Source organism: Seriola aureovittata, chromosome 19, assembly GCF_021018895.1.
Source record: "Seriola aureovittata isolate HTS-2021-v1 ecotype China chromosome 19, ASM2101889v1, whole genome shotgun sequence".
NCBI classification, from domain to species: Eukaryota; Metazoa; Chordata; class Actinopteri; order Carangiformes; family Carangidae; genus Seriola; species Seriola aureovittata.
The window spans coordinates 3236732-3260298 of record NC_079382.1 but is presented as its reverse complement, the minus strand read 5'-3'; the positions used below and the strand labels follow the sequence as shown (position 1 = coordinate 3260298).

At 38.4% G+C, this 23567-nt stretch overlaps 3 protein-coding genes across 5 annotated transcripts in view; all 3 read left to right on the top strand.

The window, feature by feature from the left end:
* Nucleotides 1–4007, top strand: part of fam184ab (family with sequence similarity 184 member Ab) — a 139737-nt gene extending 135730 nt beyond the window's left edge. For both annotated transcript variants that reach the window (XM_056405430.1, XM_056405433.1), the window contains one exon: nt 2992–4007. In XM_056405430.1, coding sequence (XP_056261405.1) covers nt 2992–3073 — 82 coding nt within the window. In that variant the 3' untranslated portion in view covers nt 3074–4007. The remainder of the gene's footprint in view (nt 1–2991) is intronic.
* Nucleotides 4008–5126: 1119 nt separating this feature from the next.
* ptrhd1 (peptidyl-tRNA hydrolase domain containing 1) lies at nt 5127–6388 on the top strand. Its single transcript, XM_056404546.1, has 2 exons — nt 5127–5379; nt 6060–6388. The coding sequence occupies exons 1-2, from the start codon at nt 5170–5172 to the stop codon at nt 6228–6230; spliced, it is 381 nt and encodes a 126-aa protein (XP_056260521.1). The 5' UTR covers nt 5127–5169; the 3' UTR covers nt 6231–6388.
* A 5244-nt stretch (nt 6389–11632) lies between these two features.
* Nucleotides 11633–23567, top strand: part of ncoa1 (nuclear receptor coactivator 1) — a 49592-nt gene continuing 37657 nt past the window's right edge. For both annotated transcript variants that reach the window (XM_056405105.1, XM_056405101.1), the window contains exon 1: nt 11633–12235. The gene's annotated coding sequence lies outside the window, so the exon portion shown is untranslated. The remainder of the gene's footprint in view (nt 12236–23567) is intronic.

The window sequence follows — 23567 nt, the reverse complement described above, 5'->3', positions numbered from 1 at the left end:
AGAAGATGTGATGGTGTTGAGGAGAAGTGATAACAGGGACTAATCATAAGTCACTAATATGCAGTAAACTGAGATGAAAGTTTTTTACTGACATGGTCAAAAAAAAAAAAAAACACCTGTTTGACATTTCTACCCAAACCAAACTTTACCTGTTTCCCAGTGAATCAGATCAGCACATACAGTTTACATTATCACCTGTAGATCTGTGGTTTAAGCTTTAGTTTGTTCTTGACCTCTATGTCAACTCTTAATATACACTAGAATAGAATAGAATAACAAACCTTCATTGTCTTGTACAAAATATACAACAGAATTCAGAGAGCTACTCTTGATCAGTGCAAATAGTAAAAAAAAAACACACAATAGACAAAAGGACAGAAAAGGATATATAGACTAGACTATTCTGAATGATAAAAAAATATAGCAATTACAAGTAAGAGTCTAAAATTGTGCTAATTTCAGACTATTTTATGTAGGTAAAGTTTGGAGGAAAAAACTTAACACTGATGCTTTTCAGTAATTTTTTTATACTTTGTTAAATATAAAATATATAAACATTTTTTGTAGTGAATTGATCACATAAAGATAAAAGAAAAATGTTGTAAAGTTTGGGGATATGTTTGGCCTCCCCTGAAATAAAGAAAATAAACATGGCTGCAGAAAACAGCTGTAAACTGCACACTTTTTAGCATTGAATTACTTTATTTACACAGGACAATGCTAATTCTCTAGGATCCTTCAGCATAGTGTATTGTATGATGGTGTTAGCGTGACGCAGCAGAGTAGATGTTACCCTAGATACAGTACGACTGAAGATATTTCATTTATTTAACTGTCACTATGTATCAGTCAATCAGCTGACAGTACAAATACTAATGAAGACAGAGTGCAATATTGTCATTTGATAGTAAATAGAAGCTGCAAGTGTGCTGTAGTGTTTGTCTAATATAGAAACATTGTATGTAAAGTACTGTATATATCACTGTATGTGTTTCATGGAAGCAGAGCGATTTGCTGTGAGTCTGAATTGTGACCATGTTCAGTGTAAACATGATTTATCAGGCTGAACAAATTAGGAAATCCTTGTGGGAAGTAATTGACGCAGAAAAAAAAATTACCCCCCAACATTTATATATTACCCTGGGGTTATGGGACTGTTTGTTTAAGAAGTAGCCAATTAAGAAAGCAGAAGTGGCTCCAGTAGTTGTTTGTTTTGATAGATGCACAGGCTCAACCTAATTAGTTCAAACTTTGGGAAACAACATGTTCCCCCCCAGGAAACATGTTGGTTCAGGAAAAAGCTGCAGCTTGATGTCGTCATACAGATTTCACTGATTATTGACATTTTCTTTTTTTTTTAAATAGACACAGATAGATAGATACAGATACTATATCACATGCACACACACACTATCATCCTTAAAACACTGTAAAGGCCCATTACAAATGTAAAACTAAACACATGACCAGTTAAAATGCATATCTCCTATTAAATGGTCCGTGAGTTGATTTTCAGTAAAGCACACTGGCTTCTTCTATACGAACTTCAAAAACTGTGTATTATAATAATTAAGTTATGCTTTATTTTATACGGTTTGTATGTGGTATGCAAGGCTGGATTACCAACCATGCAAAACCATGCGGGGTCCCACAATAACCCAAGTGTCTCTGTATGTCAGTCGCTTTTTGATCATTTGAATTCTTGCAAGTTTATCAGGGAATGTGCACCATTAAAATACAGTATTAACTGGACTGTGCAAAATCTGGTGACGATGTTTTGTAAAATCCAGTTGTAAAGTCTGAACTTTCCCATGTAAAGTTGGATTTTATCGAAATAGAAACTCGAAGGGACTTGGAGGCAACAGGGGCCAACAACATTTTGTTTTTGTGTTTTGGCCCAGAGACTACACACAGGGTCATCCAGCCCTGATAGTTGGGAACTGGGACACGGCACAGACTCACTGCGTCCTGACTGTGACTTTGCTGCCCCCCTGTGGACAGAAAAGTGACATACACATTCAGATTCCTTTAAACCCTCACATTAGTATTTATTGATGGTTGTGTTTTATTGTGGCCAAAATCAAATCCAATCATAAATTGGTTTTGTGCTGTACGCATTGACTCACATTGCTTTAGTAACTAAAATAACTGTCAATAGCACAGAAGGAGAAGCGGTCTGGTGAGGGACTGCAGGATGGAAAATATGTACATCACTTAAGTTTAAGCACAAAACAGACCGAAGGGATAAAAGAAAGCAGACACAGAGGAGGAAGATGTAATCAAATCTTTTACTACAATATAAAATGACTTCATTACAAGTAAAAGTCCTGCATTTAAAGTGTACACTGTTATCAGCAACATGCACTGAATGTTTCAAAAGTAAAAGTACTTATTATGCGGAAAAATACATACATTACATAACCTTCTGTCTCATTAAGACATTTCTGTATAAAACTATGTCTGAAAAACCTTATTTATTTAAAACAAGTGAGAAAATCTGTCAGCGCAGCAAAATGAACACATTCAACCGGTTATTTTAAATCAATTTGTTTAATTTATTGATCGTCTTAGTTTTAGAAAGTACTTTAAACAAGCAGATCTGCATGGAAAATAGGTTCAAACATAATGATATGATAATACAGTCACCTTTTCATCACATTTTACAATCATTTTGTATGAAAATGTTTGACCATAAAGTAACTAGTAACTATATCTGCCAAATAAATGTAGTTGTGTAAAAAGTATAATATTTGCCTTTGAAATGTAGTGAAGTATAAAGAAGCATAAAATTAAAATGCTCTAGTAAAGTGCAGGTACCTCAGAATTGTACTGAAGTAGAGTATTTGATTAAATGTACTTATTTACTTTTCATCACTGCCAGACTTTGCCCTTATCTGTCAGACTAAATATGCTAAATGACTCTGTGGATTATTCCCTGACTGTCCTTTGTTTTTATTTGTGTTGTGTTGGCTTTGCGCTCCCGTCCTGAAGCCCTCCTGAAACAAAGGACTCCACCATCGACTCCCCGGACGCCCAGCGCCAGGAGTGGTTTGCCCAATACTTTTCCTTTTGATTGACCACAAACCTGCAAACACAAGGATTCAGCATGTCGACCAAACTTAAAAAAAACTAAACAGAAAAAAAAAACACAGAAAAAAAGAGAAAAAATGTTCAAACTATTTGTTCTTTATTGTCATTGAGAGGTTTGGGGATCAATTCACTTTAGATTCAGTCAACTGACGCTGTCATTCATGGTTTGAGGATGAATTCTCATTGATCTGTCAGTGAAACGCACAGAACTTGATGTCATTAATTTTCACTTTAGTAAAAATGTAATGATTATCCACTTCCTGCTGTTGGCTGAGGGGAAACTGAATTGAACCCGATCCTGGCTGTCAAAATGTCATCACTCTGATCTGATTTGATTGCTTGATTATCTCTGATTGTTTCACTGTGGACGAGTTTCTCTCTTAGTACAGTGACAATGATCATCAGTATGTTTGATGTTTATTTTATTTCTTTACTTCCTAACTTATTTTGCAGTTTCTTGGAACTAGAAAAAATGAGTGGTGCATTATCATGCTGCTAATTGCCATTGTTGGACTACAGTAAGAAATATATATATAAAGAAATATACAGTAGGTTATTGTGCTCTCCCTGTACGTGGGCCCACTGCATACAGCATCTTAGACTAGGAGGGCTGATCTAAGACCAGTTTGCCTCCTCATTTATGGTGACATTTACATGGACCTGATCCTAGATCAGTTACACTGCTCTGATATGCTCCATGAATACAGGCTCTGATTTTAGGACGGCACCATCATGGCAAGTTTGTTACAGCTGCATAGAAGTTTCAGCAGATTTTGGTAGAATATTAAAACCTGTTTGTATGGTTGTCTGTCTCAACACAGATATAATGATGTCTCACCAATTTTAAAAACAAAAATAGCATATTTTATATTTATATTATAATGTGTATGCTTAATAAATAATTATTGTGACATTTACCTGTGTTTGCTTGTCATTTATTTAAATGAATTGATTAATTACATTTCATTTTATAAAAAAAAATGTTGAAATAATAAAAATGTCAGTATTTTAAGAGATGTAAGATAATAATAGTTCATTAACAATAAGTCAAGTTGCAATGATTAATCAACTAACTGGTTAGACGATCAGAAAATAATTGGCAACTCTTTAATAGTCATTTTAGTCACTTTTCACGCAACAGTTCCGAACATTTGCTGGTTAGCTTCATAAATGCATAAATGTGGGGATTTGATGCTTTCCTTTTTTCTTTTTTTGTCATATTTGATTTTTGGGTTTCGGGTCATTGGTCTAATAAAACAGGCAATATCAATATAGCATCCTGGGCTTTGGGAAATGTCACTGTTTTTCTATCACTTTATACACAAATAAGAAAGTAATCTGCAAATTAATCGATAATAATTGTTAGTTGCAAATCTGATGCAGAACAAGTTTTAAATGTTAAGTGCCCGTTTGAATTCATCTTTATTGTCTCAGTGCACTTGATAATATGAGAGGAGGCTTACTAATGGGCTTCTATGGATATGATTTAAGTATTTTAGGCAAATAAAAAAGCTATAGATACAAAGGGAATTAACTAAGTCAACAACAAAAGAAAACAAAACTTGTAGGTATCTGGTCCTGGATACTCTCAGATCTTGACTGATAAAAGCTTGGATTTGTCCTGTCCTGTGCTCGCTCTTTGGTTTTGTCATTAATAAACTTCCATAGTGCGGTTGTAGTGAGGCCTCTATGCACACACTCTCTGTCTGTCTCTCTCTCTTTATATATACATATATATATATATAAATATATATACACACACACACACACATGCAACTAAACATGTAAACTGCAATGAAATTTGAAAGGTAAAATGCTTGTTTTCTTTTCTGAATTGTGCTCATCTATGTGGGTGAATGTCCCATATTTATTTAAATATTTACTTACTCATAAAATGATATGTAGCTTAGAATAAAGAGTACTGATAGTTTCTTTGCTGGTACCACAGGCTTTACCACGAACTTCTAAAAGTAACCATCAGGGGGCATTGATACCTCTTCATACCTCTTCATGATCAGCTTCACAGCGGCTGACCCGGAAAATAAACAAACCCAGAATCCGTTCCTGTGCAGACTGAACATGGCGGCCTCGGGAGCCGGGTCTCCAAGCCGGCTGGTCCAGTATGTTGTTGTCCGGTCGGATCTGGTTCATAAGCTGTCCTGGCCCCTGGGGGCCGTGATAACACAGGCTTGTCACGCTGCTACCGCCGCCATCCACCTGCACTACTCAGACCCAGACACGCAGCAGTACCTGGCAGAGCTGGACTCCATGCATAAAGTAGTGCTTGGGGTAAGTGCGACACTTTATGCCAAACACCGTTCAAATATCTGTCACTTTAGTGTTGCCTACATCGTCACCAAACGTACAACGCTTATACCATTTAAATAATGATAAATGACAGTGTGTCCTGGCTAATGGTATCATTCGGCAGCACATATTTACTGTATAGTGTTAGCTTTCACCCGGCTGTTTTCCTTCACAGAAGCGTATTTAACTAATTAGCTAACACGTGCCGGATCATGGGAATCACAAAAGAAGCGATTTTTAAAAACATCTCTGTTAGTTTGGCGTGTCAGATTAGTGCCGAATTGAAAAATTGCGTCCATTGATTCTAATAATTTGGTAAATTATTTTCTAGCAGCGACAGGTTTGTGGTGAAAAGCCATTAATGTTTTAAAAGTCAACATTTTGAATGTAGTCTCGTGTTGACAGTTATTTCTCCAAACGAGATTTACTTCTACTTCCTGTCTGAATTTAGTTAGCCTGTAGGTTATTGAATTGACCTGCTTCACTGTATCCCTGCAAAACAGGACATAGCTTTTCATTACTAAAATAACAACATGTTCTCACCGGTTTCCTGGTTTAAATCTGAAGTAATGTTTTCTGTATATATGTATTTATCATCCAGGTCTGTTACATAAATTCTCTAATATCTTGACTTAAGTGTTTGTGTGTATTTTTGTCTGTAGGCTCCAGACGAGGCCGCCCTCTCCGGTCTGTCAGAGAACCTGACTCAGGCTGGTGTGTCCCACAAGCTTTGGATCGAACAGCCGGAGAACATCCCCACGTGCCTGGCTCTGAAGCCATATCCTAAAGAGACTGTCCAGCCGCTGCTGCGCAAGTTCAAACTCTTTAAATAAGTTGCTTTGAAAAGTGTTCACTTACACATTGCAGTGTATCTTAATACTTTTCAAATAACAGCAGAGAGACCTGAGGAGCTTCATTCAAAATGTGTGAATGTTGTCTCTGTCTATGGATCAAAACAGCTGTAATTTACAAGATTAAAATCAGAAAATGATCAATTTCAGTGAATCCTGATTAATTTGCTCAGATTGCACAATGCTTTTTGTTTTGTGATTATGATTTTGTGAGCATTGGCAGGTACAACAGTTGGCAGTGTATTATCCCACAGCATCTTAGTACAGCTCAATATGCATAAGTTGTATTAACATTTACACATATACATATATATATATATATATATGTGTATAAGTATACACTGTATATATGATGCAAAAACAAAATATGTTCTGGATGGCTCCAACTACAATTTAACCAAGTGTATAATGGTTTGCATTCAGTGTTACCAGTTCTTTATTTGAGGATGAAAAATGTCTGTCTTGTCTCATTGTTCTGTGGCATGAGTCAGTAAATGTTCTACATGTGGTTTTACACTTCCTCTTCATTCATACATTCATTCTTATGAATCTAGTTCTCAAATTATGTAGCTCTTCTGTCAGATCTGTTGGCCAGAATCAGAACACCTACAAACACTATTTGCACTTCAGTTGTCATTTCTCACCTGTAATTCCTTTAATATGGACAGAGAAATTTATATTTCAACTGCTTAAACTTTACAGAAACATTTGTCTTTAGTAGACTAGACAGACATGATAAGGATTTTACCATGACACCCTGAGCCTCTCCCTGAGGGCACAGCTAATACACGATTCATACATAGGTACTTCAGGACACACTGGGCAAAATTAGAGAAATTAGTGTCTGATTATTACAGCAGTTACTGTATATAGAAATGCAATTGTTATAAACAGATGGATGATGGAAAACTCAACCACCGTCTTCTTTGTTAAAACTCTTACTACAATGCCAGAATTATGTAAGTATTGTAAATGAATAATTAATATGACTGGTTGGTTCTTGTTGCAATATCAGGTGTTTAACCTTTCCCAGCCCCAACATGAGTTGACCTTCACATTTCACTTAGTGCTCTGTGGGGCCCTGTGTGACCTGGCAGCGCGGTAACAAACAGTTAACAGGTGTTACGATAAAGAGCTTCAAAACTTCAGTGGAAACCAATGTGCAAAAATGCAAAGACCTTTATAAAGTGTCTGTACATTAAGGTTTAAAGTAAAAGACAGCCACCACCGCTCACCTGCCAAGACCCAGCAGATAATTGTGTCCTCTTCCATTTTTATTAAATATAGCAGTGTTCATCTGTCTGATGTGTTCCTGGAACTGCTCACCTGTTCTCTCCATAACATCCAGCAGTTCAAGGTATTCTTCCAGCTCCAGTGATTCTGTGTAAAAGTGGTAAAAATGCAATAAGTCCTCTTTAGAATCCATGACAGAGGTCTACTGTCTGCAAGACATGTTATTTAGGGAAATATTAGACAGTGTGTACTTCATGTGTATGTATTTATCATTTTCTTAATGTGAAGAATTACACAGTGCATGATAAATATACACTATATATAACTAATAAGCAGCTGACTCCCACCATTTGACCCTGTATGCCTGGAGATGTAAAAACATTATTGTGTGACACAGGTCACAGACATCTGCAGATGATGAATCGGACAGAAACATACAAAATAACAGCATTTGTTAGTGAATCTGAAAATGGCATTTTACTTGTTACAAACAGTCTATGTTACTGATACATTAGTAATGAATCCTTAAACTTCAAATGTGAAGTATCACAGTGTGGAAGCATTTCAAAATAAATCATCTGCAGTGGTTTCAAACATGGCTTCACGTGGGTGGAGTTGATCCTCCAGTCCCTGCCTTCGCACTAGGCCTGTAACTAATGATTAGTTCCTTCACTGATCAACCTCCTGATTACTTTCTTAATTAATAAATTGATTATTTGACGTAGAACAGGTTATAAAATAGAGGAAAAATGCCCAAGCTGATACATGAGCAATACTACTGATAATCTAGCACAAAAGCTGGAGTGAGGAAATGTTGGTCATTCTTGCCTGAAAAAGATTTAAACAGTTTATAAGCTACTGAAATAGTTGCTGATTCATGTCCTGTCGGTCAACCAATTTAAGCAACAATAAGAGCTACTGAATTTCTACAAGCAAAAAGACAAGTTATGTAACATCATCTGTGTTTGCACAAGTATCATATTTCATATAATTAACCAAATAAGGAAGAAATGAGGAGAAAATCATGTTTTTCAGCTGTGTTTTCTGTCTGGATGCAGTTTTTCGTCGAATGGCAGCAGAACATTTTAACACTACCACTGCACTTTGAGTCTTCACTGGTTTATGGGCTACTTGCTTTATAGGAAGTCATTTATCTTAATGGCTAATTCCACTTCCTCCACTGGGTTTTTGGGTCTGATTTCTTTAAATTATTGTCTCACTGAGAAAATATAAAAGGCTCAATGTGTCAGTCCTGGACTGACAGATGTCACAGGCTTTACACAGGAAAATGTCTGGGAATGAAGCCAGCTGAGGGCGCAGTGGCACTAAATGAATTAACAGGTGATTTGCATAATGTGGATGAGCTTACTGTTGCCTACACAGGAAATCTGGACAGTTACCAAAATGTTTTTATAATGAGAAACCTCGTGTGAGTCGTTTTTAATTTTCCACCACCCTTTCCAGGCATGTTTTAAGGAACTGCTTGCCGACAATTATTAAAAATGTAAAATGAAAACAATTCAAAAAAGAAAAACGAACAAACAGTTAAGAATGCAAATGCCTGTTTTCATGAGTCATACCCTTAAACTTTGAAGTGAGACTACAGGCTCCAAAGGAATGTAATTGACCAATCAACATAATACGCACAATGTAATTACTTCTCTGAGTATTTCCCAGAATATCTACTGAAGACACGCCCATACACACACACACACACACACACACACACACACACTACTCTCATTCTGACATGTAATTTCATCACAATACTCACTAGCACAACGCATGCGAGGGGCAGCAAGCGGTACTAGATTCAGGATATTTAGCTGGAACTATCCTAAATGTATGGTACACTTTTTACCTTTAAAAACATCTGTACAAGTCTGTGAGGGTAAAACTGTACACATCAGGAGAGGGTGCTGTTTACAGTCTCTATACTCTGACAGAGCAAAGTCCTTGCAAGTCTCCAAAACATAGTTTCATACCAGGGGCAACTGCATTAAATCTGCATTAATCAATATTTTTACATGAACAATGTAAGAAGCCCAAAACTGCACGAGAAATAAAATTCTGTTACAGAAATATTGATTACTGGTGGAAAAACACTATATAAACACTAGAATCAGTCCCTATTTCTAATGTCATGTGAAATCACAGCAACATACATATTCAAATACTCAGGTTGTGCTGTTGCTTTTACACTATAGAACTTTTACAAACTTTTGATTAGTAAAAGATCTGAGGCAGCAGTGACATGACAAAAAAATGGCCAAGACCCCAAAGAAAATGACAGAAAACATAACCATAGTGTCCTATGTGGTTTCAGCACCTAACTGTACTGATGTGTTTTTAAATGATATTGTTTCTTGTTCTTGATGTCTATCTTCATTAACTGTCTTGTGTGTTTGTGTTTTTAATGCTGTGTAGTGAAGCCAAAGACAATTTCCCCACATTGTAGGCAATAAAGATCCCAACTACACTGTTCCCCTTATGAATTATGCAGCCACAGTGCATCAGACAGGATGCATCACTATGTAACAGATGCCATGAATTTTGTGCAGTGCCTCAGGAAGCCTATAGTTTGAACAGTGCATCCACAGGAGTAGCAGTGAGGTGAATAGCAGTAATGAATACTCAGTGTCCTAACATAGGCAGAGGACCCTCAAAAAGCCTAATGTTAAGTCTCTTTTATCTGCTATTAGGAAATGATATGTTATCAGCTTTATAAGTTAATTATTGTTGACTGAATAAAAGTGAAACCTGCATTTTCAGTTTCAGTACTCACGCTACCTGTGTTGTCTGTATCTGCCTTTAAGTTTCTGAAGTGTTATTATGCTTCTCTTAGATTGCAGCAGGCTGGGCTAGCACTTGTTGGAAACTAACTCCCCTTAATTGTGCAAATAAAACTTAATTACAGTGAACTCTTACTTGGTTGTCTTCAATAATGAAATATAGTAATCATTTCTCAGTGTAAGGACCAGAATAAGCTGGTTTTCCATCTTTGTCTTATGCCCAGAGCATAATGAAGACCTAACATACTGAGCCAGGAATAATGTTGCACAAACTTCATACAGTAATTACAGTGAGTTGAATAAGAGGGCAGGGATATACAGAGATTGTGTTTTAAATGTGTTAAAAACAATTTATTACTGATTACCATGGTAAGATTATGAGAAACTGGACCCCCCAGGCACAGATGTGTAAAAGGCCCCCCACCACTCACACACAGGTGCGAGACACCCAGACTGAAAGAGACACAAAACTGCTTCAAAGTATGCAGTCACATGGTGCATGTGTCGATCACTACAAGACACAGAACAACCACAAAAACACACAAATGACTGCAGAACAATGCAAACAACTTACAACCAAGCAGATGTAAAATAACAACATAGACACACATGACGACAATGAGACACAAAACACCTACAAACAACATGACAACGTGGTACATGGTATGACAGTTTTGTAGTGCTATGTAGTCCTTTTGTGTATCTGTGGTTGTTTCATGTATCTTTGTGGTTGTTTTGTGTCTCTTTGTGATGGGCATGTTTCTCTTTGTGGTGACAGTCTTATGGCCACATATCCTATCATGCAACTTTATCATTTGATATTTTGTGTTTCTCTGTTTTGCTCCCCTTTGTGGTCACTTTGTGTTCATTCAGCATTTATTTGTAGTAGGTTGACTGACTTTCTAACAAATAACAGTCAGTTCAAATAGAGGTTCTGGCTCAGGGTCCTCTGACTCTTTGGGCCCCTGGACCTGCACCCTGTTGACCTGTTCAGTACTCCATCCATGCTGATTCCCCTGATATCCACTGGACATGTATGTGTTCATTTGCTGATTCAGTTACTTGTACAGATGTGACAACTGATGAATTAATAGGGGAAGGGGTCCTGTTGAGGCCGCATACGTATGGGGCCCAGACTTTAGAACAACGCCACCGACTGCGTCAACACAGAGCCCACTGCATTTATCCTCAAAACACGACGTTTGTGTTAATGTAAACGTCTCATTAATGACCTGTAGTTAACAGTCATGTCTTCTTTACCTACAAAGTGGAGGCTTCTGCCCGCTGCCCTCCTCGTGAACACGCTTCGACGCTCCGCGTGCACGAGCAGCCCTGTTTGTTTGTGTTGAGAGATTGGAAATGGCGGAGAGCAGAGACCAAAGCGATAACTTGGGTTTGCAAACGCGAGTGCGCCGTCATTGAAACACCGAAACCACCCACAAGTGATTCTCGGAGTTACTTACGATTTGCTACTGCCGATGGGATATAAGTCGGACACAGCGAAAAAGGAATTTTTGGAACAAGGTTCGGATTTAGCAAGGTGGTTAGCTAGCTAAGCTAACCGTGCTAGCAGCTTGGCGTTAGCTAGCTTCAAGTCGTGTGTGATTTTAACCACGCAGGCTTGTTTGTCAACATAAGCTGACGTTAAATCGCCAGCGAGACAGCTAACGTACAACTTTTGCTCGGTTTCCACGTTAACCCACTTGGGTTCATAACATGATCGCCACAGTTGACCGCAAGATTGTCAATCCAAAGTAACAGTGGATCAAAAAGTCAGACATCTGACTATCCTTGTCGCCAGCAAGCAGTAAGTTAAGCTGGTTAGTTGAGCTAGCTAACTGGCTTGTTTTACGCACAGTCTAAGCTGCCGTTTGCATGGGAATAAATCGTCCAGCGTGACAACTTGCAGCCAGACCCCGTTGGCAGGATCGTTGTTAACAAGTTAAACGGACGACAAAACAGGTAAGCCCACCGAGACCCCCTCCCCTGTAAATGCATGACAGCATGTCATCCTGACAAACCATAATTGAACTGGCCGCTGCAGTGGAGGGAGGATGTGCTGAGGGCCTCCAAACACGCCTGACTCATTGTTGATTTTTCCACAAAACGCTACTACAATTCACCCGACACCATCTTCTTCAACTGAATACATTACGTGCAGTGCTCGGTGGGACATTTTGCTCCTTCGCCACCTGCAAAGAAAGAGATCAGGCTGTTCTTATGTAAGATAGCCTGATCGGCCTCAAGGTGTCGCTGCAATGCATTTGATTCACCTGCAACTTGCGTCCTAAACGCGAAAACTGAAAGGACATCTTGATCTCATGGCACTCGGCAAAACGCTTCTGATGCTATTTAACTCTTGTGCAGCTCAACAACTCCTGTACAGTCTCAGTGCTCAGAAGTAGATCAAGAACATAATGTTACAGCTAGACAGGATGTTAGCATTCAGGTAACTTCACCTAATTAATATACTTCACAAAATTTGCCTTAATTGATATTTTCTATTAATCATACTTGTAGTTTCTTAAAAGCTCACAACCCTTTTTGTAAAATTTCACTTGACACAAACTTGTATTAGTTTTAAATACTTTTCAGTGGCTCTGCCTCAAAATATTGATTGTCAGCCGCTTCAACCAAGTGAATGAATGAATTAGTGATGCAGCTAATTTATTGTTTTCATCATTGATTAATCTGCAGGCTATGTTTTAGATTAATCACTGAGTCTATGAAATGTCAGAAAAAAAGGTCAAAACCATCATCCATCACAACTTTGCAGAGGTGAATGTGACATTCAGATTTCTTGTTTTGTTTGACCAAAAGCTCAAATACTCAATCACATTTAGTTTACAGTGATATATGACAAAGAAAAGCAGGAAATCTCATTTCATTTAAGAAGCTGGAATCAGGTTATTTTGCATGTTTTCACAATTTTGGCTGATAAAATAATTTAATCGACCATTTTTCTTTTGATGACAAATCGATCAACTGACTAATTATTTCATCTCTATAATGAGTCTGTCCTTTGAAGTTCACGATAGGAATCAGTGCAAACTCTTTATGTTTTATGAACAGACACTTGCATGTTAAATTCAGATTTTCAATTATTCTTTTTTAAGACATTAAATAACATTTCACATATTGTTACTTTGAGATTTTCCTGTTTGAGAGAAAGTAAAACAACTCAAGTCAAGTCTAAATGATCACAAAGAGGATTTATTGATTGTCACAAAGTGTTTTGGGTGAGTAGCATTGAATGACAACATAATTATGACCAACTCATTATGTCATTTAGAATAACATTCAAAATTGGCTGCTAGAGGTGGTTCAGGGTGACAGGAAAGGGTGTTATAAGGCAGTGGGGTAAAGTTATTTCTGTCTTTGAAATGTAAACATGAATAACGGCTAATCAAGGTTGAATTGGGTTTTGCATGTCGTAAACATGAATCTGTTTTATGTAAAAGAGAGACAGAAGATATTTCCGATGATCCCTTCTTAGCACATTAAAGTCTCCTTTAAGATTTTCCATTGGTTGTGTTCTGACGCATGATGCAAGTAAATGCAAAGCAACAGCAACTTGAGACTGTTTGAACTTACGTGACGTTAAGTCAAGTATGATTTACTCATAAAGCCCCAAAATCCCTACTCTGTCTTTGAGAACTAGTTAGTAGTGATTACCAGTGGTGAATTAAAGGAAGCCATTTTTCTCTTTTCAAATCATGTAAGTTTGGATAATTCCAAGACATAATTTTTATGACTATAATTTTGTCAGTGGCAGTCAATACATTAATACAACATCAGGCTTTATGGAGCAACAGACATCCCCTTTCTTATCATATACAACTTCTTTAATTCTTTTTTTAACTTAATTCATTATCTTGAGGCATGTTGCAACTGACTACTCGGTTTTGCTTTACTTTGCTTGATGATACCAGTTTATCTGTTTTTGTGGTACCGGTGTTGCAGACTTTGTGATGTTGTTGTGGGGAAGTAGCTGGGCCTCTCTTAGGCTAAGATGTAGTCCAGATAAGAGCCAGGATATAGAGCTCAAAGTGGGCCTCAGTTATGCAGTTCAAAGTTTGTGCCCCTGCTACACAGATGGAGTACAACCTGACCGTATACAATAAAACAAAAACACTGTAGTAAGAAACTGAAAGTAGTCATTGACGGTTTTTGTCACTTCTCAAACTTAAAATAATAAAAACCTGTCTTATTAGCTTTGCCTTGTGGCATATAAGACAATTTAAACAACACATGCAAATACCTACAGTCTGAGATTTACGTGAAAGGGAAATATAAATAAGATGTGGTACTGTGTATCATATCATACATAAATGATGCACTCTGTTCTCCAAAAATGCAACTTGAATCTGGAGAAGAGATGAAGACCCTTAACTACATCTTGTCACGATGTGGTGACATGCTAAAGCGCTGTAGTCACCTTCACCTCTGCAGTCAAAAGAGAGAGTTTGTGCGCACTGATGTGTTTGTGGAGTCAGATGAGGGAGGAAACTGTTGCTGCCTGATGATTTTAGAAAAACATGACACGTCCTGTCATTAGATTAATCCTATGTGTTTAATATTCATTCTGTTGCAAGCAATTGAAATGGCATTTCCATTATTAGCTCTACACACAAGCCTACCTAAGGATGAGCCACGTTTGAGGCAAATTGTTGGGAGTGGGAGCCCTCCTCCTCCTCCTAGCTAAGCTCTGTGTCTGTATGGAGAATGAGCAGCCATTTTAGCACTCAGCACTGCTGCAGCCTGCCTGCCACTGTCACAGCATTCTTCGGCTGGAGTTGTAGTAGGTTATTCATGCTGTTTGTTTTCAACCACCACCCCCACCCCCCCGAGGACACCTGCAACCAACCTGTGAAAATGTCACTCTGATGCTTTTACTTGGGGTCAGAAATGAACGTCCAGCACATGGTGAATACTGATGAAGGTGGTCTGTGGTGGCAGATGGATCAGCGAGGGTCAACCTGTCACACTGGATTGCAACTTTTTTGGGGGGAAGATAGCAGTTGAATGTCTCAGTGTATACACTTCTTTGCCTGTTAGTGCTGTCATATAACTATAAATCTATTTTTGAGAGCAGCACAAAGTTGAATATTTTTGTTATACTATTTCAGAGAAAACCTGAATCACTGTCTCACAATCAGCATTTTGCAGTTTAGTTTCCTGAACCGGTTTGTCTTCATCATCTTTCTAATATCTTGCTACTTCTACACACTCTCTACCTCTTTGGATGTATGATTCATTCCACTGCACTGGCGGCTGTTTGATGCCATTGCCTTGTCTTTACTTGGTCGTCCCTGTAGAGGTTTGTTTGTCCTGTTGTTCACCGTGAAGCCAAATTCAAGCTGCTGACATCCTCCTTTTAAAATTTAAATTAAGATCACTGTCAACACTGGGATGCAACATGTCAGCTCCACCACGTTGGTTGTGTTTGGAAAAGTGAAAGATTGTGCACTCACTGTGGATAAGATCAAACTTTTCACCACTTTATTTACACGAAAGCAACCTTTAATATTCCACCCATAATTTAAACCCTATTGTGTTAATGGCTCTTACAACCCAGGGCTGTAGGGGAAAAAAAGGATGATTTATGATAATAACTCACCTTTCAACTAACCCTTTATACTGATAAAAATGTGACAATGCACAGTTTTTTTGTAGGGACAAGGACAATAAAGCAAACCCAGTGTAGTCAAGTGAGTGCCTTGAATTCACAAGTTAGTGGCTCAGAGGTCAGCTACTCCCGTGAAATCAGTGACATCTCCCATGGGTTTTATTTAGCCAGAGACGGGAATTTCACAGGTGCAAACTGAAATATCTCTATAACTATTTGGTTGAATGCCATGAAATTTGGTACATATATTCATGGTGCCCAGATGATGTATCCTTACAAGTTTGGTCATCCTGTGTCAACTCTTTGTCTTATTAGACTCTCAGATAGAATTGAAAGTGGTGACGTGAGGTCAGGTGTACAAGATAGCCAGTGCTTCGTTTAATGGACCAATCATAGAGTTGGATTAGGAGCAGAGCTCCTCACATTGGCCAATCATAGAGTTGAAATGCACAGTACAGGATGCAATGTTGCTTTAATGGAAACAAAGTCGTGTGGCGTACATTCGTGTCGGCCATAGTGTCTCTTGGTTACTACCACAAGGGTGTGCCAAAGTTGGAAATTTTAAACTTCAACACATAGTGGCTTTAAAGATCTAATTCTGTATTTTACTGGTGCAATCTAGTAGATCTTGACTGATAATGATACTGAGGCCAATACAGCAAAAACTGGATATATATCGGCTGATATTTATTTGCATTATCATAACATAAACAATTGATAAGGATCCATTAAATGTTGTTATTGTGACCAAAATATGCACAAAGTGGGACATTTTACAGCTGAGAAATAAACTTGGAAGTTCTCTCTTTCCAAATTAAATCAAACATTTATTTGAGGCATTTCTGTACTGACATTTCTTACTTCACTCATCAGCCAACATATACACTGATATAAATATATAATCATCAGCCACAACATTAAAAGTGTTAGTTTACCTGTAATATATGTAATGATAAGCCAACCAATTAATTGGACTGTCAATACAGGTGAGGGAAAAAGTAATCTGGACTTCATCAACCTACATCTTGTGGTTTTTTGTTTACTTAAGGGATATGCAGGAAAATTATCTTTTTTTTAAATGCGGTTTTCCTTTAATTCAGGTGTGATGTCTACATTACTGGTCTAGTTTCAACATGCAATGTGGAGGCATTGGTTTATGTAGCCCTGGCAGATTAGTGTTATCGCAAATCGCAGCGTGTAGATAAACAGTTTCTTTCAGATCATCTTTGATATTATGCAATGGGACGTGCAGGAGCTCTCGTTTCAACACAGCTGAAACAGATTGGCTCTCAGTGTAGCCTGTATACCACGGGCTGCTGTATACCGTGGTTTGTCCCTCAACTCTGGTGCTCTGACTCAGTGCAAGACAGCAACACACTCTCAGGCGCGCACAGACACACACACACATACACACACACACACACACACACACACACACACACACACACACACACACACACACACATATACATGCGTACTGTCTTCAGCTGCTGTGAGTGAGCAGAATGCAGGGAAGAAGAGAAGAGCGGCGCTGCTTCGACTCCTCGCTGCCTTCCTGCTGTCAGAGCGATGGCCTACATTCTCGCCTGGAAAAAATAAAAGGCTTGTGCAGCAGACTGTGTGAATTTGTGAGGGTTGGGAGGAAATGGAAGGAAGGAGAAAGGTAAAGGCGAAGAATGAGAGAAATAGAGTGCATACAGGAAGAAATTGATAGGGCAAGCGAGAAAACAGAGCATGGAGAATGGTTGTTGTGGTGTTGTGGGCGTGTTAACCATCAAGCCCCAATGGCTCAATTTTTCTGAGCAAGGTCAGGCCGCAATAAGACTCGCACAATAGTTTGCACTTTGCAGTGGCGGATTTGTGTTGGCGTTTTTAATGAAAAATGTGTTTACTGGGAATAGAGAAAGCGATGAGTTAGAGAAAAGTTCTTTTCACACGTACATTATTCTCTACTGACATGACTGGGCGTGTGCCTTTGACCTAGGGACATCGTCAAGTGAATTAGAGGAAGTTTAACAGTTGTGGGTATCTCACCTCAGATGTGAAATGAAGAGAGCGTAATGAACATATGGTAATGTAAACACCTTTTGTGAAGTGGAGCATAAAGGTGTCTGTGTGCCTGGGTTTTAAATGGGTGGGCAGCTAGAGATTTCCAAAGTTTCAGTTGCAGTCAGCACTTAGTTTTCTTGGATATTTGTTATTCCTGCACTTAAGACTGATGTAACCTGGCATCATGTTCACTCTTTGGTTGTTTTTGTGGTAATCACTTTCATTGTTCAACCTAGGTCTCCTGTATATCTCCTCGATTTAAAATTGAATTTTGCGTAATCTCAAAGGCTGTCGCATATAACATTGGGTGCAAATGCCAGTATGTTTACTGTGACTGAAGGGTTGTTCCCTCCATGTGAGAAGATGTACAAAGACAACATAAGCTCTGACTGCTCTAAAAGTTGCATCTAATATTACAGGAGGAAGAGGAAAACCTGTGGCTAGTTTCACAAAGACAGACTTTGACTATGACATATAACAAATAGTCGGACTTCAGATAGACGTCTAAATTAATCCGTTGTGCAAAGCAGTTTAGTTCTTGACTATCTTAAGCCAGACTGTGATACAATGTATTTTGGGTAAATTAAGACTCTTTTCAATATGAAAAAAATGTTTGACTGAGGAGCTGCATCCAACCACTCAGCTCCATTTACCCCAGCAGAAAATGTTTGTCTTTTTGAAGGAATTCAACAGGTATGAGGACATTTCTCTTGGGAAATTCTGCAAAGACTAATAAAAAGTAAAACATAAATTTGATTTGGAAAAAAAAAAAAACCCACTGCGGACTCTAAAAACTCTTTCCCTTCTCGTTGCTCTCTCCAGAATAATGTTAGTAAACCACAAATGATGGTCCATGTTTTCCTTCCTTTTTGTTGGGGTGCTACTGCTCAGCACAGGTGTCACTTATTACCATGTCACCATGGTAACATTGGTCTTAGACCTGAGTTAGCCCGAGGGAATGGTGTCTAATGTTTTTGGCTTAAAATGAGTTGGTCTTTGTTTTCATAAAACAGTCTGACTAACATTAGACTAATCTATGAGCAAAATTAAGACTGAGCAGACCAGCCTGCCATATCTGTGAAACTGGCCCCTGGCACTATTTTTTGATGATTTCCCAAAATGAATGGCCCCTCTTATAAAAATTTTCTTTTCTTCATCATTGCTTTAAAGAGTAATTAACAGTGGTGTGTTAAACTTAGTGTCATTAATTAATCACTGTACAGGTGCTGCCAAGATAAATCAATTAATATATGATTATAGTGTAGTTTTACTTCCTTGTTTACCTGAAAGGTACTCCAGTATAGGTATTTATGAATAAGATTATCTGCAGTTAATCTTAGCCCCAAGAGCTCACCGTTGCGTTACACACAACCTGTACTGTGTTGATTCCCTCCGAACTTGATTCATCTTTGTATCACAAATGATCCATGTATCCAAGGTGGAAATAATAAACAGGTAAACTGGAAATAGAACCTAGTGGCAGGTGACTGTGGCTGATCAAGCTCAATCCAGGTTTCTTTGTAGTTGCAGACACTCATTGTCTATGAGAATGCACCAATTTCACTTTCGTTTCATGTGTACTGGCCACTTCAGACTCGCTCCTGGCTCAGGGCTGAGGGATTTGTAATACAAGGTCACATTGTGGTGATGTAAGTGAGTGGAGGCTTCAGTGAGAGCAGTAGTGAGGAGACTGAAACACTGTCCTCTAATTAGCATCACGAAAAGCTTCAGGGCTAGTGAAACGTAACTGGTTTGTCTTGCACAGGAGTCGCAGGAGAAGCATCCAGATTTATTGCACAGTCGCATGGTTGCAGTGCGGTGTACCTGTAGCAGCGGTGATGTCTAGACTGTGGCCATTGACGGAGGGAAGCAGAGCATTAAGAGGAAAGGAAGTTTTCTGTGTTTTCTGTTCTGTTTTGTGTGTAGGGTAATAACGTGAAACAAATAGCTACTGTTTGTGGTTCAAGTGCTCACTCTAGGCTGTTGCGATTTTATTCACCACAGGTGTTTTCATACTCTTATTATGGTTATTTGCTTTGCTTTTGTTAGCTTTGCACCCACTCATTGTATTGTAAACAAAACGGACAACACAGTTGTGTTTTTTTTCTTTTTTTTTAAGAAACGTTTCCAGGACTTTCCAATTGTCTCACTGGCCTGGGTTTTCCCAGACATTTTCTTTGGACTGCCTGAGCTGAATTGAAACTTAAAAAGAAGGATAAGTCATTACAGGGAAAAAAGAGCTGCAGGAGAATGGGAGTAGTAAACACTTGTCAGAAAGCATGGGGATGTTGGAGACTAGCATGTGAGGACTGTTTGAATTTAATGGTTGACCCTTAATAATGTCAGTACACTGTTAACATGCTGCAAACTCAACATATTGTGTAACTGCTTCACAAGAAGAGCTTTCCAGCAGCAGTTATTGATTATAGGTTTTCCTGTGAAGGAACTGATTTGCATGGTTGACATGATTATCCAATAAACATCATATGACATGTCAGGGTAGGGGCAGTAAAGATGCTTTGTAGACATGCTAGTGGAGTGTTTCAAGGGATGACGCTGTTGGTCTGCCACATTGGTTCAGACTGAAAAACTGACATTTGTGGTGTTAAATAAAAAGACAATAGCTCAACATATTGACATGAAATTTGGTGCAGACATTTATGTTCCCCTCAGGATGAATGGTAATAACTCAGATGATCATTTATGCCATCTAGCGCCATTGCTTTGTCAAAATTTTAATTTGTACCATTATTCAGTTTTTTACCAAATACCTGCAAACATTATTGCATTTCCAGTATCTTCAGCTTACTTTTAAAGGAGCTATTTGTAAGTTTTGCTGTTGTTACATAGCTAGTGTTAGCATCAAAAGCTGTTTACTTACTAGTCTAGAAACTTCTTTCCTTCACTCGAAAGTGTCCCCTTTCAGTACTAATTATCAAATGTTATTATGACAGCACTCTAAACTAAGATTGTGAACAAGGTAAACTTTATACCTGCTAAATATCAGCATGTTAGCACTGTCATCATGAGCTCAAAGCTCTGCTGTGTCACTGCTACAGCTTGGCTGTAGATTCATCAGACTTCATTAAATCAATCATTAAACTTATTTCATCATCATTTTGGTCGCCTCTTTTCACCCCTTTCTTCAACCCCATATGTTAATTTACTTTTTAGAAATGAATCCTGCTGAACAAGAGATGAAACATCTTTCTCAGAGTTAAGAGAGTGTGTACATTACATCCTCTTTAAGGTATACAATAGGTCTATAATAATCATTAGGTCTGTGTCTGTTTTACTTATAGTTCCTTAAAATTGTTTGACTTAGTGGTTTGTTTCACCAGTCGTTGAACTGAAGCGTCTCAGCTTCCCCCTGATAATAGCTAAAGAAACGTCCATTCGGCTTCTCTTACTTCCCCTGTCCCACCTTCCCTTCACTTTTTTCCAGCTTGTCCCATTCAGCTGAAATGCAGGTCACTGAGGTGTGGCTTTCATCATCCGCCTCTGTCCTTCCAGTTCCACAACTGTTTGGCTGCACTTGGCGTGTAAATATGTGCAAAGGAAAAACAGGTTTTGGCGACAACGCTGGTTATGACTGCAGCGAGCAGTGACTACACAAATGGCATCATTTCACTGACTACGCACAGGAAGGCACGTTACAGTGTGAAATCAGGTTAAGGAAAGATACCGCGCTTTACATGTTCTGCAATAGACTGTTTACTGTAAAAGCCCAGTTTACCGGCAGACGGTGAGTAATTTCTGTTTCCCTCTAGCTGCGTTGTGACCAAATTTTGACCTTAATTTTGAAGTCTTTAAGATCTATAGCCTACATTCCAGCTCAGTTTCTGCTTCAAATGACTGTTGTTGTGTGTTTAGTGTGCAGTGGGTTTTTACAAATACAGTCATGTAAATAGCATCTGTGAGGTTACGCATGTAAATGACTCCTTTTTTTGTTGAATGTCTTCTCATCTGCACTATTGGCTGTTTCTTAGCCTGTCAAACTGTTTTTAGTTTGGTTGATGGTAATGAAACATACTTATCTAAGTTGCAGTCAACAGTGTCAGATACTCATGCTTCTGTTGTCAGTCAATGGGCTTACCATGCAGTTGTGAGGGATTATAACATCTGGAATTAAGATTAAGAGGATGTAACATTTTGTTGTCGTGTTTTCTCATTAATTTATTGGAAGCAAATTAGTGTTGTCCCATTACAATCCAATACTGAACAGGGGAAGCATCTGTCAGATGTTTACTTCCACATTAAATGAGGGCTGTGTGGTATATTGGCTTTTGAAGGTATATCGATATATTTTCAAACGAGACACAGGATGATATAACACCATCTCTATCAATACAGTTTGATGTGGCGTTGTGTAACCCGTTTCTTCTGTAAAGTCATGCCAGTGTTTGCATCCTCCCTCTCTCCCACTCTCTGCACAACCCCGCCCCCACTCTCCCTGTCTCTCAGCGCAAACCCCTGTCCATTTTTGGTCCATCCATATTGCCCAGCCCTACAACAAACACTAATTTTTATTACGCACCAGTCTGCTGGTTCTTTCTCAGTGAATTATCTTTAAAAAAATACCCAGAGCTGAAGGTGCCTAACAATTGACAACTAACTGACAGTATGGAGGTGTGTGTGTTTTGTGTGTGCAGCGGCCTCTGTTATGTTGTGGTGCTGAATTTGTACGTAAGAATTGTGGAATTTTATTGGTAGTGGTATCAACTACCAAATTTCTGATATCATGACATCCCTAATGTAATGCTTATGACAAACACACCCCCAGGAAAGTTTTACTCTTTTAAATGTGTCAGATCATTGGTCTCATCAGCTAAAGCTAAGGAAAGTAAAATGGACAGATGACCTTGTTTTTCAAAGTGTTTGTGTGTACACTTGTTTTTTTTGTTTTTTTTGCACGTTTCCCAAACACCCAGTGTCAAGTGCCATGTTTACACAAACAAATGTCAAAAAGATGAGGCGGTTGCCACCTAATGCGCTGTGAAAAGGAACCGCTGTCATTATGCAGCATGGACAGAACTATAATTATTGACCTGTTCAGCTGTAATTAGGCAGCTAGTGAGCCATGGCATGATTGAGTGCCGTCATGTTCAGAAAATGTCACAGCTGCTGTGGGATCATCTGCAACCAGTTTTCAGGTAACAACCAGAAAACTGGAAAAAGATCTTGCACTTTGTTTTTCCCCATCATCAAGACCATTGCTAAAAAACATGCTACCAAAGCAAGCTACAATACTCTCTTGTCTTTAGTCTCATTGTGTTTAGAGATGCAACGATGATTTGTAATTGAGTAAAAAAGTAAAACCATTCTCTTGTTAAGGCTTCTCAAATTTGAAAACCTGCTCCTTTTCCTTGTCTTAACATTACACTAAATTGAATATTTTTTTTATTTTTCTGGTTCTTCTGGTGTTTTATGGACCAAATTGAGAAAATAATGAGCAGTTTAAGCAGTTATGAAAATAATGATTAGCTGCAGCCCTAATTGAATTGTATACAGTGTGACTAAATGCTGGGAACGTTGTGTGAAAATATGTGCTTTATACGAATATTTTATATTTTTTTTCAAAGTCTGTGAGCAAATCAAATGCCATTTCTCTCCTTG